Source organism: Chiloscyllium plagiosum, unplaced genomic scaffold (assembly GCF_037043375.1).
Source record: "Chiloscyllium plagiosum isolate Xiang-an unplaced genomic scaffold, Cpla_swu_hap1 HiC_scaffold_28, whole genome shotgun sequence".
NCBI classification, from domain to species: domain Eukaryota; kingdom Metazoa; phylum Chordata; class Chondrichthyes; order Orectolobiformes; family Hemiscylliidae; genus Chiloscyllium; species Chiloscyllium plagiosum.
The window spans coordinates 33,381,764-33,403,656 of record NW_028270166.1 but is presented as its reverse complement, the minus strand read 5'-3'; the positions used below and the strand labels follow the sequence as shown (position 1 = coordinate 33,403,656).

At 42.3% G+C, this 21,893-nt stretch overlaps 1 protein-coding gene across 2 annotated transcripts in view; it reads left to right on the top strand.

Annotated features, from left to right (window-relative positions):
• LOC122565247 (phospholipid-transporting ATPase ABCA1-like) overlaps positions 1-21,893 on the top strand; it is a 181,281-nt gene that overhangs the window by 91,711 nt on the left and 67,677 nt on the right. For both annotated transcript variants that reach the window (XM_043721019.2, XM_043721016.2), the window contains exons 16-20: positions 4,240-4,461; positions 11,134-11,338; positions 13,162-13,278; positions 18,005-18,176; positions 20,417-20,548. In XM_043721019.2, coding sequence (XP_043576954.2) covers positions 4,240-4,461; positions 11,134-11,338; positions 13,162-13,278; positions 18,005-18,176; positions 20,417-20,548 — 848 coding nt within the window. The remainder of the gene's footprint in view (positions 1-4,239; positions 4,462-11,133; positions 11,339-13,161; positions 13,279-18,004; positions 18,177-20,416; positions 20,549-21,893) is intronic.

The window sequence follows — 21,893 nt, the reverse complement described above, 5'->3', positions numbered from 1 at the left end:
AACAAGATAAAGGATGTTTTAAACTTATTCAGTTAAACTTCAAATTGAAAACTATTGCTGAGTGAGTTATAGATCTTTGTTCCTGTGCACACCTTGCAACTGCCTGTCATTTCAGACTAAGCACTAACCCCAGTGACCTCTTTACTCCAAGCCCCAATAGATTCTAGTGAAGATGTTAAATTCACCTAATTTTGACGATGTCTCATAGATTGGTTTTCGTCCTGAAAACCTTTTCTGGACATCAACAATAACTGTCTTCTGATCATGGCAAGCCCATCTGTGTTTCTCTTGGCTTTTCATGTATTTCCCGCTATGTCTCATTGAGCCCACAAGTGTGTTATACTGTGGCATCATATATAACCACACACGTGACAGTTGGGAGATGTTAACTTGAGCTTATTCCTATTTTGTGGTGATTAATTATATGAAATGCCTCTATAGATTGGCAATGTGCTGCAGAATTCGAACTGGTGATGATCATTAACTATGCTCTTTGAAAAAGCTTTCTGATTTGCACCAAACTTTTGAATTTATTCTTTATTTGAAGATTTGCACTTTACAATTTTCTTTGCAGTATTCACTCCTCATTTCCTGTTTTGTTTGAGTACATGTAAAGGAGTCCACCTGGGAGAAGGTGAGGACTGCAGATGCTGGAGATCAGAATCAAGAGTATGGTGCTGGAAAAGCACTACAGGTCAGGCAGCATCCGAGAAGCAGGAGAATCGACATTTCGGGCATAAGCCCTTCATCAGCAATTCCTGATGAAGGGCTTATGCCCAAAACGTCGATTCTCCTCCTGCTCCTTAGATGCTGCCTGACTGGCTGTGCTTTACCAGCACCACACTCTTGACAAAGGACTCCATCTATTGTGATTAAACTTTGAGCTCATCAACATATTTAAAGCATAATTAATTTCAAAGTATATTAATTCAACAGAAAAGTACTAAGAATAATCTCTGATGCAATTTAAAGTGTGGTTAGATTAAATTCAACAGACACTTCGCTGTTCATTTGGTTATCTGTAAACGTAAATGTTAATCTCTCCTATGTGTTATGGTTCCAAAAATTTCATTTCTAAGTCTGCTGGACTGAATAAAATAGATTTATTTTTGGTGGATCTCTGTTGCTCAGAGGCCTATTAATCACATAATTGCTGTGATAATCATCAATGTATCATTTCTGTTTTAAATTGCATGTTTAAATTGCACTGCTACTTAAGCTACCTCATCAATTGCATTTATATATCCAGTGTTGAGTGTGCCATTGTACATATCAAACCAGAAGGGCTCTATGTTCAGTTTCAGTTCTGTTCAGAGTTAGCTGATCCCAGCTGGGCTGTTATAATTCACTTCAATACCCAAATGTTATGGGGCGGGGAAGTAAACAGTCCACATTCCTGAACTCAGCTCCATCGTCCGGGTTTACCCTTTAGGCAGGATGAAAATGTCATAGATGTTTTGGCAGATACAAGCAGGCATTTTCTGGAGAGTAGGAGATAAAATAAATTCCCCATCCACCGCCATCAACATTCACTTCCTTGACAACTAACACACTAACCATGAGCACTCGCATGGGCCCCAGCTATGCCTGCCTCTTCATAGGATATGTGGAACAGTCCATCTTCCGCAGCTACACTGGCACTACCCCCCACCTTTTCCTCCGCTACATTGATGACTGTTTCGGCGCTGCCTCATGCTCCCACGAGGAGGTTGAACAGTTCATCCACTTTACTAACACCTTCCACCCCGACCTTAAATTTACCTGGACAGTCTCAGACTCCTCCCTCCCCTTCCTAGACCTCTCCATTTCTATCTCGGATGACAGAATCAACACGGACATTTACTATAAACCGACCGACTCCCACAGCTACCTAGACTACACCTCCTCCCACCCTGCCCCCTGTAAAAATGCCATCCCATATTCCCAATTCCTTCGTCTCCGCCGCATTGGCTCCCAGGAGGACCAGTTCCAAAACCGTACAACCCAGATGGCCTCCTTCTTCAAAGACCGCAATTTCCCCCCAGACGTTGTCGACGATGCTCTCCACCACATCTCCTCCACTTCCTGCTCCTCCACCCTTGAGCTCCGCCCCTCCAATCGCCACCAGGACAGAACCCCACTGGTCCTCACCTACCACCCCACCAACCTCCATTTACATCGTATCATCCGTCGTCATTTCCGCCACCTCCAAACGGACCCCACCACCAGGGATATATTTCCCTCCCCTCCCCTATCAGCGTTCCGAAAAGACCACTCCCTCCGTGACTCCCTCGTCAGGTCCACACCCCCCCACCAACCCAACCTCCACTCCCGGCACCTTCCCCTGCAACCGCAAGAAATGCAAAACTTGCGCCCACACCTTCCCCCTTACTTCCCTCCAAGGTCTCAAGGGATCCTTCCATATCTGCCACAAATTCACCTACACCTCCACACACATCATTTACTGCATCCGCTGCATCCGATGCGGCCTCTGCTATATTGGGGAGACAGGCCACCTACTTGCGGAACGTTTCAGAGAACACCTCTGGGACACCCGGACCAACCAACCCAACCACCCCGTGGCTCAACACTTTAACTCCCCCTCCCACTCCACCAAGGACATGCAGGCCCTTGGATTCCTCCATCGCCAGACCATAGCAAACACGACGGCTGGAGGAAGAGCGCCTCATCTTCTGCCTGGGAACCCTCCAACCACAAGGGATGAACTCTGATTTCTCCAGTTTCCTCATTTCCCTTCCTCCCCCCCCGCCCTTGTCTCAGTCCCAACCCTCGAACCCAGCACCACCTTCCTAACCTGCAATCTTCTTCCTGACCTCTCTGCCCCCACCCCCACTCCGGCCTTTCACTCTCACCTTAACCTCCTTCCACCTATCGCATTTCCAACGCCCCTCCCCCAAGCCCCTTCTCCCTACCTTTTATCTTAGCCTGCTTGGCACAATTTCCTCATTCCTGAAGAAGGGCTCATGCCCAAAACGTCGATTCTCCTGCTCCTTGGATGCTGCCTGACCTGCTGCGCTTTTCCAGCAACACATTTTCAGCCCTGATCTCCAGCATCTGCAGTCCTCACTTTCTCCTAACTAACACACAGTGGCAGCATGTGTGTCATATATAAGATGTACTACAGTAAATCACAAATGTTCCTTTGACAGCACCTTCCAATCCTATCACCGAGAAAGACAAAGGTAGCAGATGCTGGGGCACCACCTTCTGCAAGTTTCCCTCCAAGCCCCACACTACTGTGACTTGGAAATATATCACCGTTCCTGTCATTGGGTCACAATCATGGAACTCCCTCCCTAACAGCATTATGGGTGTACACATGGGCTGTATTTATTTAAGAAGGTCGCTCAATAAATGTCAGTGTAACCAGTGATGGGTGGAGATTAGTGATGCCCACTTTCTGTAAATAAAAGAGGAAGGGGGATGAAAGGGACACTTCCTGACACAAACAGAACAGCTCTGTATTTTCATGAGGTTTTTTGAAGTAATGTGATTTGTGGTTTTCCAGCTGACTATTTGTACAATGATAGTGGAAGCTCTGGACACATCTGGAGTAATTAGTTTGCGTGTAGTAACTGGCAAAGTAAACAGATAACAAAATGTTCAATTTCCACAATCCGATCTCTTTTTATTTTAAATCTGTGTTTGATTCCAGCTATGCTATTTGGCTTTTTGTTACTGCAACATCATACTTAGTGGGATGTCATCATCTTTTATTTGAAACTTAAATAATAATAATCTCAAAGAGAAAATAAACAATTCACAAAGACATTTTGTGTACACAATAAAAGATCAGTGAGCTTGTCCTGAACAGGAATATAGAATTGTGAGTAGGCAATTCAGTGCATCACACCTTCTCCAACATTCAGTCAATCATGGCTGATCATCTACCTCAAAACCACCTTTCCACACAAACCTTGTGTCTCCTGAAAGCAATGGTCTCCAGAAATCTATTGATTTCTTTCTAGAACCAGCTCAATGAATGAGCGTCCGCAGCCCTATGTGATAGAGAAATACAAAGATTCACTGCCTTGAGTGAAGAGGCTCCTCCTTAATTCAGTCCTAAATAGCTTACTGCTTATTTTAGAGTATATCCCCTGGTTCTAGACTAACAACTGGGAAAACATCCAATATCTGTGCATTATGTCGGGTAAAAGTTTTTTATGTTCCAGTGAGATCTTCAAACCTGTACAGAATGTTCAGAACAAAGAATTATATTTCTTTTCTCTTTTGTTACAGAAAGGAGAGATTCTCCCGTACAGCAGTCCCTCTGTTGTATTTGTATTCCTTGCAACCTTTGCTGTTTCCACCATCATGCTGTGTTTCCTGATCAGCACGTTCTTCTCTGGTGCAAACCTAGCAGCCGCTTGTGGCGGAATCATTTACTTCTCCCTCTACCTTCCATTTGTCCTGTGTGTGGCATGGAGAAACTCGGTCACTTTCCCACTCCAAATATTTGTGGTGAGTTTAATGGTTATCGTTGGCAAGATCCAGAATGGCTCCCGCAATTGTAGTTACTGGATGAATTCAAATATTGTTCATTCTGAAGTAAACAAAACAAATGTTGACAATGCACTCTGTTGAAGTCAGAGAAAGTAGGTTATCATGGTCAAACTTTGGGTAGGGCTCTTCAGCACTAAAACAAAAGCTCATATGGCTTGAGAAATTCCGCTGGCCTCGTATCTATGGAGAGAGGGACAGAGCTAATGCTTCAAGTCCACTATGACTCCTCTTAACAACTTCATTTTGAGTCCTAGTGGACTTGAAATGATAACTTTTTGTTGCTCTGTCCACAGATGCTGCCAGACCTACTGAGTTACTTCAGCACTTTGTTTTTATTTGGTAGCATCTGCAGTAATTTGCTTTTATGTGAAGCCTGCAGCACTAACTAGCTTAGTTTATGGAAGTCTGTAAAGTGTAGAAAGGAACTGAAAGCAGTGCACATGGAGGGAAGTTTGATTGGGACAGAGGACAGTTGGTCATATATGGGATAGTAGTCAAGCTGGTAAAGTAAATCTGGAATGGGAGTACACAGTCACATCAAACATTCCAGCATCAGGTATAGCATAGTGAAATAGGACATAAAACTCTGTTTACTTCAATCCAACTCTGTCTCAGTCCAAACCTCAAGAGTTGTAAAGGTATGGAAATTATCGATTTCTCCTCAGATGTAATGCATTCCTGCTAAGTAAGAATACTGTTTACACATACATTTAGGGTATTTTAGCCGAAATTGGAATGAGATTGTACTCTTTAAATATGAGGCCTTTAAAACCAGAAGCCACAGAAAATTTTGATCCCATCAGTTTAAGATTAAAGAAGATCAAAGAGGGAATGAAAGTCTCACCCTCTAATTCATTTTTCAGCTGTATACATAATTAGGCTGGGTGTACTGAAAATACCTGCAAATATCAGAACAGAGCTATGTCTAATGGGTATTAAATAATAAATGACATGACTCACTGTATCTGGAAATAAATTGGATTGCTGAATACATGGTGAGCAATTTCCATCAATGTTGCCTCCATCCCAATTTAATCATCTTATTGAGAGCGATGAGGAAATGGTCTTGTATTGAACACAGGAAAAAAGTGAACCAATTCACAGGCTATTCAGTCGCTAGGCTCCTGTTCTAAATTTCCACTCAATAATTGCACTGAAGCTAGCCAAAGATTTGACTCAGTTGTGTTCTACTGGATTGCTTGGTTTGGGGTAGTATACAGAAAGGAGCTGGGTTTTACCTCTATGCTTTTTTATTGCATTTATTTCAAGTGAAATACCTAACCAAAGCACAGTGAAGTACATCAAAAAGCAATAATTTCTGTCAACAAAAATGGGATCCAAAAAGCTGAAGATTGTAGAGGATGGGGAGACTGAGACTCTATAGTTTAGAAAGAGTGGATTAAACCAGGGGAGAGATTTTGCATCAGAACTAAAAAGGGAGGTCAATTCAAGTAGTATGTAATGATTGGAAAGCTGACTGCCAAATACAAATATTAATAAGTTAAGAATTGCTATTGTTTCAAAAAATTGGAATAATATGAAAAGCTGCTATACAAACCTAATCTCAGACAGTGGTGGATCAAATTGAGCTAGGTAATCAGACTATGGGAACTTGGATTTCCAAGTTGGAAAACTATGGGAACTATGCTGCATCCAGCATAGGTTGGATTACTGCTAAAATCAGCCATGCTGGTCAGTGTGCCAGTTCACTGATTTCACCAATCCATACTTAGAGGTAGGATGGGTGGCAGCAGAATCACCAATCGGACCATGGCAGCTGGCACAGCTCATTAAGAACCTACTGGGGATTTTCCAGTTGTCTCCAGGTTCCTGAAGATTTCCCTTAATTAATCTGCACTTCTCCAAATGACTTCATTTTATCTAGGATTACAGTTATTTAATTCTAGCAACTGCAGAAGATGTTAATCTTACACCTGTTTTCTGGCTAAGGATATCACATTTGCAATTTCCTCCACCACCACCTAAATGTAGTTGGGAAATTTGGGCGTGCCACTGACATTTCCTGCCTAACGTTCTTCAGCATCTGCAGATGCACCCTTCCATTACTAGTTTTTTATCAACTTGAAGTACACCAAGCCATTTTAATACCTCCTTTTGGCCAATTTTTTCCATGATATTCATTTTCTAAATTTTCAAATTTGTTGAGAACAATATTTGAAACTGAATCTGTATTGCACAATTTACTGTAACTCCAACATATGTCCTAGGTCTTTGGCATAACTGCCAGCTGATTGCATAATAAACAGATTTTCTACTTTTAAACCTTGGGTTTCCTGTTTTGTAACCTTTCCATTTTAAATTCAAAGCTCTGGACATCTAACTTTTGATGTTCTGTGCTATAACACTCCTTGGTGTAGGGTGGCATTATATCACTGTTAGGAGTTAGGAGTCAGGAGTCAATTACTTCAGTGATGGTAGCAGTATCACATAACTGGAGAATATCCATATCAATGCAAGTTAAAAGAAACATGTTTTAAAGAGTAGTCAAAGATGCAGCTGTTTCCAACCAACATCTACAGTCTCAAAGGCGTTTGAGGTCACTGGGAGGAGGCTAAGTAGACTGAATATTTTCCTCTAAGGATTAAGTACTTGATATACTAGTCACAATTAATTGTATTGCCTAAAATTCTGCAAATCGATGAGCATAAACATGGAACAAACTAAACGGCTTTGTGTTGGAATGTTTTGGAATATCTTGTCTACCACGGATATGATGGTAAACAAATAAATCTCAGGGTTTTTTTGTGTATATGATGCCAGGCCCCCATTATCTAGCCTGAGATGAATGTCTCCTGAGGGTGAGGACAGAACAGGGTCCTCTGACATCCCCTTCTGGAGAAAAGAGGAAATAACGCAATGGAGATGCTGTTCTAGTTTCCTTTTTCCCCTCAGGAGTTTGCTCGTCTTCCAATTCGCAACTTGCTGTGGAAGCACAGGTTTAATTGGAGACTGATCAGAGTGTGACAATATAAACTGGCACTTAGTTCTCCATCCTTCAGCCAGAAGAAGCAGTTCTCCCCATCAACCCTGTCCACACTCTCAATCTTTATTTTTCAATTAGATCACCTTTCATGTCTTCTTAATTCCAGAGAATATAGGCCCATTCTACTAAAGCTGTCCTCACAGAAAACCCCTCTGATTTCTAGAATCAATGAATGAACATTCATTGAACCCCTATTAAGATTAATGTACCTTCTGAGTTTGAAGAACTTTACAAAGTTCTCCAGCAGTTGTCTCACTAAACATACAAAAGCAAGATAATACTGAAGATAAGGACTCTAATTGCTGCTCTCCTAGCCAAGCTGTTCCATACAGATACGATAGTGGCATTGTGAAATGTTGCCCAAGTATATCCTATACGGAAAAGGCAGGATAATTCTAATCATGCCAATTGCTGTCTCATCATTTCACGTTTGATGAACAGTCAAGTGGTGGAAGGTATCATCAACGATGCTATCGAACAACACTTGCTTAGCAATAACCTGTTCACTGACACTCTGTTTGGATTCTGCCATGGAACTCAGATCCTGACCTTATTACAGCCTTGGTTCAAACATGCACAAAATAGCTTAATTAGATTTAGATTAGATTACATTACAGTGTGGAAATAGGCCCTTCGGCCCAACAAGTCCACACCACCCTGCCGAAGCGCAACCCACCCATACCCCTACATTTACCCCTTACCTAACACTACGGGCAATTTAGCGTGGCCAATTCACCTGACCTGCACATTTTTGGACTGTGGGAGGAAACCGGAGCACCCGAAAGAAACCCACGCCGACACAGGGAGAACGTGCAAACTCCACACAGTCAGTCGCCTGAGGCGGGAATTGAACCCGGGTCTCTGGCGCTGTGAGGCAGCAGTGCTAACCACTGTGCCACCCACGTAATTCCAGAGGTGAGATGACAGCACCTGCCTTTAACATCAAGACTGCATTTGACCGAATGTGATATCAAGTTCTAGCAATAATTGAGTGCGTGGGTGTGGCATGGACGTGTGTGTGTGTGTGCGCGCGCGCATGCATGATGATTGTAGCTATTGGAAGTCAGTCATACCAGCTCCAAGTCCTCTCTACAGGTGTTCCTCAGGGTAGTGCCCCCATCCTCAGCTACTTAATCAATGACCTACCCTCTGTCATAAGTTCCAAAATATTGATATTCACTGTTAATTGCACAATAGCACCATTCATGACTCTATAGACACTGAAGCAGTCAGTATCCAAATGTAGCAAAGCCTGGAAAATAACCAGGATTGCATTGAGAAGTGGTAAGTAACATTCACTCCACATAAGTGCCAGGCAATGACTAGTTCCAACAAGGGAAACTCTAACCATCACCCCTTGACATTCCCTTGCAAGATGTCTTCCATGTCACTCACCATCCTAACTTGGAAATATGTCGCTGTTCCTGAAGTTTTGCTGGTTCAAAATTCTGGTACACCCTCCTTAACAGCGCTGTGGGTGTACCTACACCTATGGAGTGCATTGGTTCAAAAGGCAGTTCATCACCATCTTCTCAAAGGCAGCTAGAGATGGACAATAACTGTTGGTCCATCCAGCAACGTGCACATTACATTGGATGCTGGAAATCTGAAATAAACAGAAAATACTGGAAAAAAATTGGTGTATCAGGGAGTTTGTGGGAAGAGAAACTTCTTTAATAGCCACTTCTGTAACAAGTTGGTGGTGGGGAAAGAGGTTGGAGAGTGGCCAGGAGAAACCTGTCAAGTTTCTGTACCCACCTTGATTGAGTCTATGGCAGAAAGTCACACTGTAGCCTTCCTCTCCCACCACCAATTCAGGCCATTAAGTTAGTATTAATGCTCATGTAAGGGCCTCATTCCATCTTCACTGATATTAATCCAGCAGAAGGCTTTTTTGAGTGGAAGAATAATGACTAAATCCATGCAAAGTTCCCAGGGGGATATCATGTTTAATCAGGAACTGATTGAGGAAGCTGATGTTATAAGCCCAAGCTGTTACTTTGGACTCACTTCTCATAACCCCAACTACTGCCATCACTAATATGTAGCCTGGGTTCCTTTATGATTCTAGGCCTCGGGAGGGTTTATTACTGGCATCAGCAGCCATCTGTCTGGTGGTGCTACCAGTCAGTAGCGCATCTGGCCTCTGAAGAGGGACATCTGCACTCAGGCTCCTTGATCCCAGGGAAGACATGTTGCTAGCACCTAATTCAGTAGGGCTTTCTGAAAATAGTCCCCATTAAATGTCAACCAGTTTTAAGCAGGTGAAATGAAACTCCTGTTTCAGTTGAGGTTCCTTAGGTCACAGACACTTTGCAGATTTGGTAACTCAAGATCTCATTGGTCTCCACCAACTCCCACGCAGAGCAGTAATAATACGCTACCAGCCCTGCCCTCCCTAATTAACCTTATTTAATATACTTAATTAAAGTTAATTAAAGTTTTTAATTTACTTGATATTTTTAGTTTTGTTTCATCTCATCTGATTTTAGTTATTAATTTAATAGAGTAATACAGATTCTCAGCTTCTCAGTTTAAACTACTGACCCAACTTAAAGCAAAAGATGGTAATACTCATCAGTCAATTGCCCACTGGCTACCATGTAACATGAACCTTGATGATCTTTTGTGCCCTCCGCTACAATGCCATTTAAGAAATGCCAGACCTGTTTGACTGAAAACTGGTTGCTCCAACAGTGAGCTTCCAGACCCTGGCAAAGCCTAAAGAAAACAAAAATAAGTCACACGTTTTTCTGCTTCAAAGGGAGTGAGTGTGCCTGTTTTCAAAAAAGATAACATTATCTCCCTGGGATTCTTTTTCTTTTGGCCTTTGTTTTACCCTGAATGAAACTTTTTAGTTCTCAGCTGCCAAGAATTCTGTAAGGTCTTAATAAAATTCACCAAAATGTCTCCAGGTGCATTACCCACACTTGCTGTCAAAACCTGAGGCCGAACTTACCTAGGGCAGAAACCCAGCAGATTAAAGTTCTACCCCATATTGTCTCTTGAGTAATCTACTCCCATTATGTTCTTCCAAGGCTCAGAACTGGAGGATTGATTAGAAAACAGTTCTCTCTCTGCTCGGCTCAAAGCTGCTCTCAAACTCCAAACGATTGATTCTGTTACTCAGAAGTCTCACATAAATGTGAAACAAAAAAATATATCTCCGCAACCCATCCTCATGGCAATGTGACACACATGGAATATCTAGGATATAGATTTCAGCTAATTAACTTCAATTCCTAAATGTTCCCTTTTGTTCAGGGAAGCCATGTGAAGAACTAAAACCCTTACCAAGAAGATTGTGGACATTTTGTCTTCAACACAAAACTCTGAAATACGTTGTTTAAGGTTCTCCCATATCGAGCTCTGTTTTTATTGAATGCATACCTTTGCATCCTTTGCATTGTAATTACTTTTGGTCTGTTTATCATCCCCTCAAACCATACATTGCATGTAAAGACTTCAATTCTTATAAAAAGTCTTGCACCTAAGACATAGGTACCATGAAATGAGACATTTTCCAACATTCCACATTTTCATGTTTTATCAAGAGTTTCCTAATGCTCATGGGATTAAAACTTGCATTCAGTGGTTTTTGAAGTCTCTTGTAATTTTTCTCACAGAGTCTGTTATCTCCAGTTGCGTTTGGTTTTGGATGTGAATATTTCTCTCTCTACGAGGAGCAAGGAATTGGTATCCAGTGGTTTAACCTGGTCTCCAGCCCTGTAGAGGGCGATGCATACAATTTTACAACTTCAATCATCCTCATGGTGTTTGATGCTCTCATATATGGCCTTGCAGCATGGTATATTGAAGCAGTGTTTCCAGGTAATTATTTACTTTTATCAAGTAATGTTCTGGCAAAAGTGTGATGCAAATGTTCCATTGATCTTGTGGGACTGAAAAAAAACATATTTTCAAGTAAATCTCATAAGTTTGTTTACCTTTAGGATGAATGAACATTGATTTCAAAATGCTTCACTTAGAGAAGCTTTTCTGATTGCTTGAGTCTGAAATACATTGTACAGTGCATTATTTGAGGTGTACAGATCAGGCCGACCTGTGTTTCTTCACATTGAATTAGCCACTTTCAATTGTGTGGCTTTCAGAAAGCTGTTATTTATTGCCTTCTCCTGGGCTTAGAGATAAAGATGATCAGCTGGGTTTCCAGTGATCTGTTGACTGCTGCTGCTAGAAGGTGCAAGTAAAAGCATTAACTTAGAACTAATCAGGCTAGTCCAAGATTGCCCTATAGCTAATTACCCTTCCAACTCACAAATATATAGGTTCTTACATGAAAGTAAGCAATACGTGTCAACCAAATCTCAAGAAGAGGCAGTTTTTTTGAAAAATGTGAAAAGCGGCAATAGAACATAAATCTACTGTGCTATTGGTTCACATTCCCTTGGATGTCACATTGTTGATTATATTGGAGAATTAATTGACTAGCCAGTTTTTGTCCTCTTCTGCAAGTCTGCCCATATCGATGCTTCTCCCTAGTTTAGAGATCTCCTACTTCAGACTCCTGGTTACACATTCTGAATTTACGTTCTAACTCTCCCGATTTCTCATTATTCCCTGATGGCTTAACTCCTCTCTCCTATTAATTCATTCATGGTCCCACACTCCACAATTGGCAGCTGGTTCTTTGGCCATTGTCCTCTGGTCTTTTGTGATATCCTGTTTCTCTGAGGCAAAAGATTCTGGTAAAACCCTATTTTAGGTCTTTGAGCCTGTAATCTAGGTTGATGTATCAACATAGCACTTTGGGTGTTTCGTTGGAAATGTTTTTCAGACGAAACGTTAAATTGAGGCATTGTTTACCATTTAAATGAGTATGATAGAATCTGCTGCATAATTTGCAGGACAGGGAGTTATCTTGATTCCATGACTAACATTCATCCCTCAACTAGTGCCATCAAAATAACTATTGACTGGGTCATCCAACTTGTGTGTTGAGGGACTTTATAGCATGGAAATTGGACATGGTTTACCTACAGATAAACATTGACTGCACTTCAACAGCAATTCATTGACAGATGTGCAATTTACAATGAAATGCATTTTCCTTCTGACACATTTCCTACTTTCTTGTTCTTTCTACTTTCAAAGTTCATCAACGAGACTCCTTCTCTTTGATTCATTCACCATCTTTATTCTCCCCAATCCTTCTGCATTTTCCAAGTCTTGATTTTGGAAAAATGTGTCTCCCGATTGCAAAGTTTATTTGAGGTGTCTTTCTGCGCATGAAATGCTGTCTGAAAGAAAGTATTGGATGATTAGATTCGATTCCCTACAGTGTGGAAACAGGCCCTTCGGCCCAACAAGTCCACATCGACCCTCTGAAGAGCAACCCACCCAGACCCATTCCCTAACATTCACCCCTGACTAATGCACCTAACACTATGGGCAATTTAGCTTGGCCAATTCACCTAACCTGCACATCTTTGGACTGTGGGAGGAAACCAGAGCACCTGGAGGAAACCCACACAGACACTGGGAGAATGTGCAAACCACACACAGTCGACCAAGGTTGGAATCGAACCTGGGTCCCTGGGGCTGTGAGGCAGCAGTGCTGACCACTGAGCCACCCTGGATGCTGAGCAGGCGGATGATTCTGATCACCTATTATTGGATATTTTTTCTTGTAGGTCAATATGGAGTTCCCAAACCCTGGTATTTCCCCGTCCTCAGGAGTTACTGGTGTGGAGAGTTCTATTGTAAAGAGGATTTGTTTGAATTCCCTGGTAACAGCAGCACTAATAAAGGTGAGTAACCCAGTCCTACCATTTCAGCTTATTTTCGTGTCTTCAATCATTTTAAGATTGCCAGCAATCTGAAAGATCATTGACCTGAAATGGTAAATTTCTCTCTCTACAGATGCCACTAGACTTGCTAAATACTTCTAGCATTTTCTGTTTTTAAATTTGGATTTTTAGTATCAGTATTCCAGTATTTTACGTTTGTCTTGCCAGTATGTGGCCACATTATATTCCAATTAACTGTTTTATCCAAAAGCTTGCTTACCCATATTGTTACCCATATAGTTACTGACCCATATTGTTGACTGAGCTGGTCAAAAGTCTAATAACTTTATCATCGGAGATACTACTGATGACCAAATTGTGAATCAACTTTGAATGCTCAATATTGAGATGTCTGTACAGGTCCTTCAGGATTCCCATGACCTCGAGGATCTCTGATTAAATCATACTTCCTCGATTTACAAGATTCCATTTTGGGATGAAATATCCATTGAATGTCTGTAATTATTGCAGATCTGCAGTGGTCCCTTCTGCCCACTGTGGCATGAGGATTTTATCAGAAATATACTCAACTAACAACAGGAATGTACTAACATGGTGCTTTCTGCTCTTTGACATACAAACCCAATGCTGTTTGATAACTTTGTGGAATTGCTTCTTACATAATTGCCAGTGATTATTTTTCTGAGCACTTTGAGTTTTCCATAGACAGTGAATGTACACCATCAGTTGATAATTGTCCTCGTTCGTCTGTCTTCCTGGTTTGAGCTGACGTGAGGTTTGGGACATGGCTCTATCCTGCACTTTGAAGAGGTTTCTATCTTAGGCTCAAACCCCCATGTTTTTGTAATACGTGTCCCTAATGGTTCCTCCCATCTGACTCTTGTTGGTTTTTGCGAACCTTTTTTAGTGTCACTACACATAATGCTAATCTCTACTATACATATAGTCTACAGCAAGGAAAAAAGGCCCCTTCCAATCTACGCTGGTCAAAAACAAGCACTAACTATTCTTCTTCAGAACTGGACGAAAAATATTTAAGGAGAAAGTGAGGGCTGCAGATGCTGGAGATCAGAGCTGAAAATGTGTTGCTGGAAAAGCGCAGCAGGTCAGGCAGCATCCAGGGAACAGGAGAATCGACGTTTCGGGCATAAGCCCTTCTTCAGGAATGAGGAAAGTTTGTCCAGCAGGCTAAGATAAAAGTTAGGGAGTTGGGGGAGGGGTGTCGGAAATGTGATAGGTGGAAAGAGGTCAAGGTGAGGGCGATAGGTCAGACTGGGGTGGGGGCGGAGAGGTCAGGAAGAAGATTGCAGGTTAGGAAGGCGGTGCAGAATTCGATGGATTTGACTGAGACAAGGTGGGGGGAGGGGAAATGAGGAAACTGGTGAAATCCAAGTTCATCCCTTGTGGTTGGAGGGTTCCTAGGCGGAAGATGAGGCGCTCTTCCTCCAACCGTCGTGCTGCCATGGTCTGGTGATGGAGGAGTCCAAAGACCTGCATATCCTTGGTGGAGTGGGAGGGGGAGTTGAAGTGTTGAGCCACAGAGTGGTTGGGTTGGTTGGTCCGGGTGTCCCAGAGGTGTTCTCTGAAACGCTCCGCAAGTAGGCGGCCTGTCTCCCCAATATAGAGGAGGCCACATCGGGTGCAGAGGATGCAATAGATGATGTGTGTGGAGATGCAGGTGAATCTGTGGCAGATATGGAAGTTTCCTTTGGGGCCTTGGAGGGAGGTGAGGGGGGAGGTGTGTGCGCAAGTCTTGCACCTCCTGCGGTTGCAGGGGAAGGTGCCGGGAGTGGAGGTTGGGTTGGTGGGGGGTGTGGATCTGACAAGGGAGTCACAGAGGGAGTGGTCTTTACGGAATGCTGATAGGGGAGGGGAGGGAAATATATCCTTGGTGGTGGGGTCCGTTTGGAGGTGGCGGAAATGACGGCAGATGATGCGCTGTACATGGAGATTGGTGGGGTGGTAGGTGAGGACCAGTGGGGTTCTGTCCTGGTGGTGGTTGGAGGGGTGGGGCTCAAGGGCGGAGGAGCGGGAAGTGGAAGAGATGTGGTGGAGGGCATCGCCTTGGAACCCTCCAACCACAAGGGATGAACTCAGATTTCTCCAGTTTCCTCATTTCCCCTCCCGCCACCTTGTCTCAGTCAAATCCCTCGAACTCAGCACCACCTTCCTAACCTGCAATCTTCTTCCTGACCTCTCCGCCTCCACCCAGTCTGACCTATCACCCTCACCTTGACCTCTTTCCACCTATCACATTTCCGACGCCCCTCCCCCAAGTCCCTCCTCCCTACCTTTTATCTTAGCCTGCTGGACAAACTTTCCTCACTCCTGAAGAAGGGCTTATGCTCGAAACGTCGATTCTCCTGTTCCCTTGATGCTGCCTGACCTGCTGCCCTTTTCCAGCAACACATTTTCAGCACGAAAAATATTTACACTGCTTTCTCTCCAAAGATGCTACCAGACCTGCTGAGTTTTTCCAGCAGTTTCTGCTTTTGCTTCTGATTTTCAGCATCTGTAGTCCTTTGAATTTCTTTTCACCTAACTATTCTAATCACTTTTTCCAGCAGTTGGCCTTGGCATCACAAGTTTACATTTAAATGCTTTTCAAGGGTTGTGGAGATTTCTTCCTTTATCACCTTTATAGGCAATGAGCTCCAGATTCGTACCACTGTCTGGGTGAAAATGTTTTTCTTTACATCCCCTTTAGACCTTCAGCTCTTACATTAAATCTATACCTATCTGGTCATTGATACTGCACAAGTGGGGGATGTTTCTTTCTGCTCCAAGAGAAACAAATCTAGTCTATCAAATCTGTTTACATAATTAAAAACCTCCAGACCAGTACATCCTGGTAAATCCTGCACCATCTCCAGCACAATCACATCCCTCCCACAATGGTGATTCCAAAATGGCTCACAATACTATACTCTTGTTGTGGCATAACCAATGTTCTATACAATTTCAGCATCACTCCGTGCTCTTAAACTCTTTATCTTGGCTAATAAAGACAAGCAGTCGAAGAGTGTGGCGCTGGAAAAGCACAGCCAGTCAGGCAGCATCTGAGGAGCTGGAGAATCCATGTTTTGAGCATAAGCCCTTCATCAGGAATGAGGCTTGTGGCCCAAGGGGGCTGAGAGATAAATGGGAGGGGGGTGGGCTGGGGGAAAGGTAGCTGCGAATGCAGTAGGTAGGTGAAGGTGGGGGTCAAGGTGCTAGGTTGAAGAGGAGACTGGAGCGGATAGGTGGAAAGAAAGATGAACAAGTAGGACAGTTCAAGAGGACAGTGCTGAGTTGGAAGGTTGGATCTGGGATAAGGTGGGGGGGGGAAACGAGGAAACTGGTTAAATCTATATTGATCCTATGTGGTTTTAGGGTCCCAAGGTGGAAACTGAGGGATTCTTCCTCCAGGCATCAAGCGGTTAGGGTTTGGCGTTGGAGGAGGCCCAGGGTTTCCATGTCCTTGCTGAAGTGGGAGGGAAAGTTCAAGTGTTCGGCCACAGGGCAGCAGAGTTGTTTAGTGCGCGTGTCCCAGAGATGTTCTCTGAAACGTTCCGCAAGTTGGTGTCCTGTCTCCCCTATGTAGAGCAGACTACATCAGGAGCAATGGACACAGTAGATGACATGTGTGGAAGTACAGGTAAATCTCTGTTGGATGTGGAAGGATCCTCTAGATCTCGCATGGAGGTAAGGGGGGAGGTGTGTGCAGACTTTGCACTACTTGTGGTGGCAGGGGAGGGTGCCAGGAGTGGAGAGTGGGTTGAGAACCATCCTCACCATGCCTCATCCTCCGCCTTGGGAACTTCCAACCATATTGGATCAATGTAGATTTCACCAGTTTCTTCATTTCCTCCCCCCCCACCTTATCCCAGATTCACCCTTCCAACTCAACACTGCCTTCTTGAACTATCCTACTTGTCCATTTTCATTCCCATCCATCCTCTCTGACCTATCACCTTCAACCTTACTTTCACCAACCTTACGCATTCCCAGCTACCTTTCCCCAGCCCCATCCCCCTCCCATTTACCTTCAGCCCCCTTGGGCCACAAGCCTGATTCTTGATGAACGGCTTATGCTTGAAATGTCAGTTCTCCTGCTCCTCGGATGCTCCAGCACCACACTCTTCAACTCTGATCTCCAGCATCTGCAGTCCTCACTTTCTCCTAATAAAGACAAGTATCCAATATGCCTTTACAACTTTTCTCTACCTGTCCCACTGCCTTAAGGGATTGGTGGATATGCACACGAAAGTTCCCCCGATCCTCAGATCCTGCCATTCATGATGTATTCCCTTGTTTATCCTGCCCAAGTGTGTCACTTCCTGCTTATCTCTCTCTTGTAGGTTTTCCATCCTTTGTTCTCTAACATGTGACCACTGGTATTACCGTTACAGTACGCTATTCATCACCATCTTGGACATTATTCTATCCATTATCATTAGACTACAAGCAATTCACCTCCCATTTTTAAAGACAAAACTGGGGTGAATTGTAGTCCTGGTCCTCCTACCCATTTTGGAGAAGAATATGAATAAGGGAAAGCGTAAGGGAGATAAAAAATACGTTGATATTGCTGTCACTTTACGTGTCAAGTAAAGGAAAATCTTGTGGCAATTTAAAATTAGCAAAAGGAGTAAATGTTGAAACTTGTCTTGTTTGCTGTGTGACTGAGTTTATGACAACTTTGTATAATTAACATTTAAGAACATCTTTTTTGTGATTCTTTCAGTCCATCTGGAGCAGGAACCAACTCACCTCAAATTGGGGGTGTCCATCCAGAACCTGGTGAAGGTTTATGGAAATGGGAAGAAGGTGGCTATTAATGGACTTAGCGTTAATTTCTATGAGGGCCAAATCACCTCATTTTTGGGGCATAATGGAGCTGGAAAAACGACTACCATGTAAGACTTGTTTTGTTGGGTGGTTGATGGAGATGTGTAGGTGTGGGGAGGTCTTACCTGGCTAAGAATATTTAATGTTAATAAACAGTACTGTATTACAATATTTCATCTGATATTGATTAACAATTGGCCATCGTTATGCCACTGAGATGTATATTGCAGTTTTCCAGATAACTTAATGAAGATTATGAGTTACTGAAATTAACTTAAACACGAATGTCAGATGGGCTTCATGGGCAGTTCTGATCAAACAATTCAGGAAAAGATCAAATGAAATTGCACAGCTTTTCACAGAAAGAACTGTGAAACACATTTCACATGTTCTTGACCATTCTGCTGTGTTGATCATTTATTTTGACAAGTTTCTCCCTCAGGCTCTCCCTTTGACATTTCCTTTTTCTCTTATGTCTCTGTCTCTCCACTTACTGCCACCTCTTTATTTCCCTCATCCCCATTTTTTTCAACATCCCCCCCCCACCCCACTTTCCTTGCTGCACACTCTTAGTTCCTTGCCCCCTTTTTTAATCTCTGTCCCCCCTTTTTCTCAATCTCCCCATCACCTCTGTACTTTCTCAGACTGTCATCTCGTACTGTCTTCATTTCTGTTTCCTTTTCGATGTCTCTATCTCACTCGTCCACCCCTTGAAAAAACATTATCTCATTTTTGGAACAGCACACAAAATAAATGTCAAATGATAATTTATTGACAAATTACTATTATAAATGTTGCAGTCTCAGGGATGAGCTTGGTCAGCTAGTGTTCTTAGTTTAAGGAAAGAGCCTGCTTGGCTTTTTCTTTGAGTTCTCTCCATGTCATGGCTCACATTCAAAACTTATATAAAAATTTTATAAGCTGTTTTCAGTTACTTTTAAAGGCAACAATTGTTAGATTCAAAGTCTGAAGCTGGTATTCTCTGTCTCTGGAATTTGAATCTCTTTTTGAGATTAAGCACATATTTTGTTGGATTGTGAAATGGAACACACCAAAACATTGTTGCTTGCAGATCTTGCATTGGATAAATAAAATTGTCACATGTGAGGCAAGTTATTGTGCAGCAAACTGAAAAAGTAACGCTAGAGCTTTAAAGCAAGGGAGACGTCTTTGTACCTGTACCTTCATCTCAGGTAGAGCTCAGACGTTTCACAGCTGTTGGACCATTTCAAATTGTACTGACATTTTCATAAGCAAATGTTACAGTTGTTCTGCACACTACAAAATCTTACAAACATCATAAAATGTATGCAACTGAAGAAAGCCATTCAGCCCATCATTCTATTACAAGCTCTCCAAATGTGCTCATTGTATTTCCTTATCTATTCCCATTATTCTTTGCTATTTAATCAGTTCATCTGTTTTTGATGGTTTGATTAAGAAAAAAATGTTGGTCAGGACAGCTTACACTCCTTACACTTTTTACGTCATATCATAAAAACAGACTTTCCAATGTTGCAGACCATATAGGGTATTGCCAAGTGTTGGATAAGCTATTGACACAAGATATGGAGTAAAACATGAATCTATAATCTAACTTGACTGAGAATGCAACCAAATGAGGGTAGTCCAGCATCTATAGGACATAGTTCAATCAGAACCTGGAAGTAAAGTGGTTGATTAGTGTCCCATTTGGCACTTTTCATTGCATTTCATTCTGCTATAATGCACATGTCATGAGTGCAAATTCGCTATAAAGCACTTGACAAATTGGGGACACTGCTTTTAAAGCATGAACCTTTAAAACGTGTGTGGCTGTAATGCAATTCCATTGCCAACACTTTCAGCGCTGTTTCTAAAATGTGATTTTTCTATAATGCGGGTTTGCACAAGGATACAACCATCACATTATAGAAGGACTGCCTGTACGTATGACAGGTGCAATGGGCTAGATATCAGTTCAAGGCTGTCTTAGGTGAGCTGCAAAAATATTGGAAAGCAAGAGAGCTGAACAAAGAGAAGGTGAATGGCAAAACTGGTTAAAATATTTGGAGGAAGATGAGAAAGAGCAGAAATGGATGGCATTCCAGTTATTTTGAAATCAGGCTAGAGGGTTGAAAATTGCTCTGCATGGAAGGGAAATACTGTTTCTGAGATTTGCCTTAACAAATTCCAACACTTGAAATCTGAGTTCTTTCCATTGCTAGATATTGAAGAATCTCCCATGAACCCTCCATTATTTTTCATTTCAGCTTTTCTAGTGTCACTTCAGTTATAGTCTCAGATTATGTTTGTTGTTGCTTGCAAGGTCCATCCTGACTGGATTGTTCCCACCCACCTCTGGGACAGCATACATTCTGGGCAGAAATATCTTCACAGAGATGGATACAATCAGAAAGTCACTAGGGATGTGTCCACAGCACAATGTACTTTTTGACATGTAAGTATATTTTAAAAAAAATAATTACTTTTACGTCAACAGATTGAAGATGGTTGTGGATGACAGGCTATCGCTGTATTCCAGCTTATTAACAGAAGTACTTCAAATAACAGCACTCCTCATCAGTGCCTTTGTCAACTTTAGACTTTACTATGCCAATGCTTTCCTGGCATGGTCCCAAACTTCCATTTCCATAAACTTGAAGTCATCCAAAACTCTACACCTATCCTAACTCCTACCATGCTGAGCCTACCACTGTACACACTGACACTTATCTCCTTGTCTAGCAATACCTCAATTTTAAAATATTTCCCTTAATTTTGAACTCTTTAATGGTCTTGCACTTCCTTCTCTCTTGCCATCTCCAGTCCTTTAGCTTTCCCTAATATTGGTACTCTTCTAATTCTGATCTCTTCCAATTTTAATTTCTCCAACATTGGCAGCTGCACCTTCAGTAATCAAGACTTAAGCTCTGGAATTATCTCGCTAAACCATTCCTGTAACCCTTTGTCCCTCTCCTCTTCTCCTCCCTTAAGCTTCTACTTAAAGTCTACCTCTTCGACAGGCTCTTTGACCAAGATTTAGATCATATGTACTAATATCATTATGCGGCTTGGTATCATTTTAATTGATAACAAACTAGTGAAAAGGAATTCTATGAATATACTTTAAAATACTTTACCAAATCAAAGGTGCTAAATAAAGATAAGTTGATATTATTTCAGAATTAATTCCAAGAGCTTTTTTTAATTTTCATTACCATACCCAACTATTGATTTGTTTTTGTGAAGAGCATCCTCATATTCATCTATGTTTGTCTTTCTCCATTTCTAACCAATTCTCTAGTATTTATTGCAGTAAAAAGAAAAACATCACAAAGTTCATGCCCATTATTGTTGGTTACTGACTACTTTGTCTGAGTTGTAAGTGGGAACAATCAGTGATGGTTTATAATGCAAACATGGGACCTGCGAGTCAAAAAGAGCCTTGCATTACTCCTTTGTGGTAGGCTTACCAAATAAATAGCTGTGGCCAGCAGCAATGCTTCCCTGTGATCAGGGAGTGGAGATCCTGGCCCTAGGTTGCCATCCTGAGGCCAGCAACTGTTCATGGCAGGCAGTGCTGACAGGAGAGGTAACAGCTACTGACAATTCAGCCAGAAAGTGACTTAGGTGGTGAGGGGCATAATAGGTAACTAATGAGGGAGGAGAGGTTGTTCATGATGCTGGTTGCCTCATCTAAAGTTAATCAAAGCAGAGGCGAGAACATGGCTGCACCCTACCAGACACTGCCCCACACTATTAAATACCAAGCTAACCAGATTTCTCTCTCCCTCTAAGTGGAA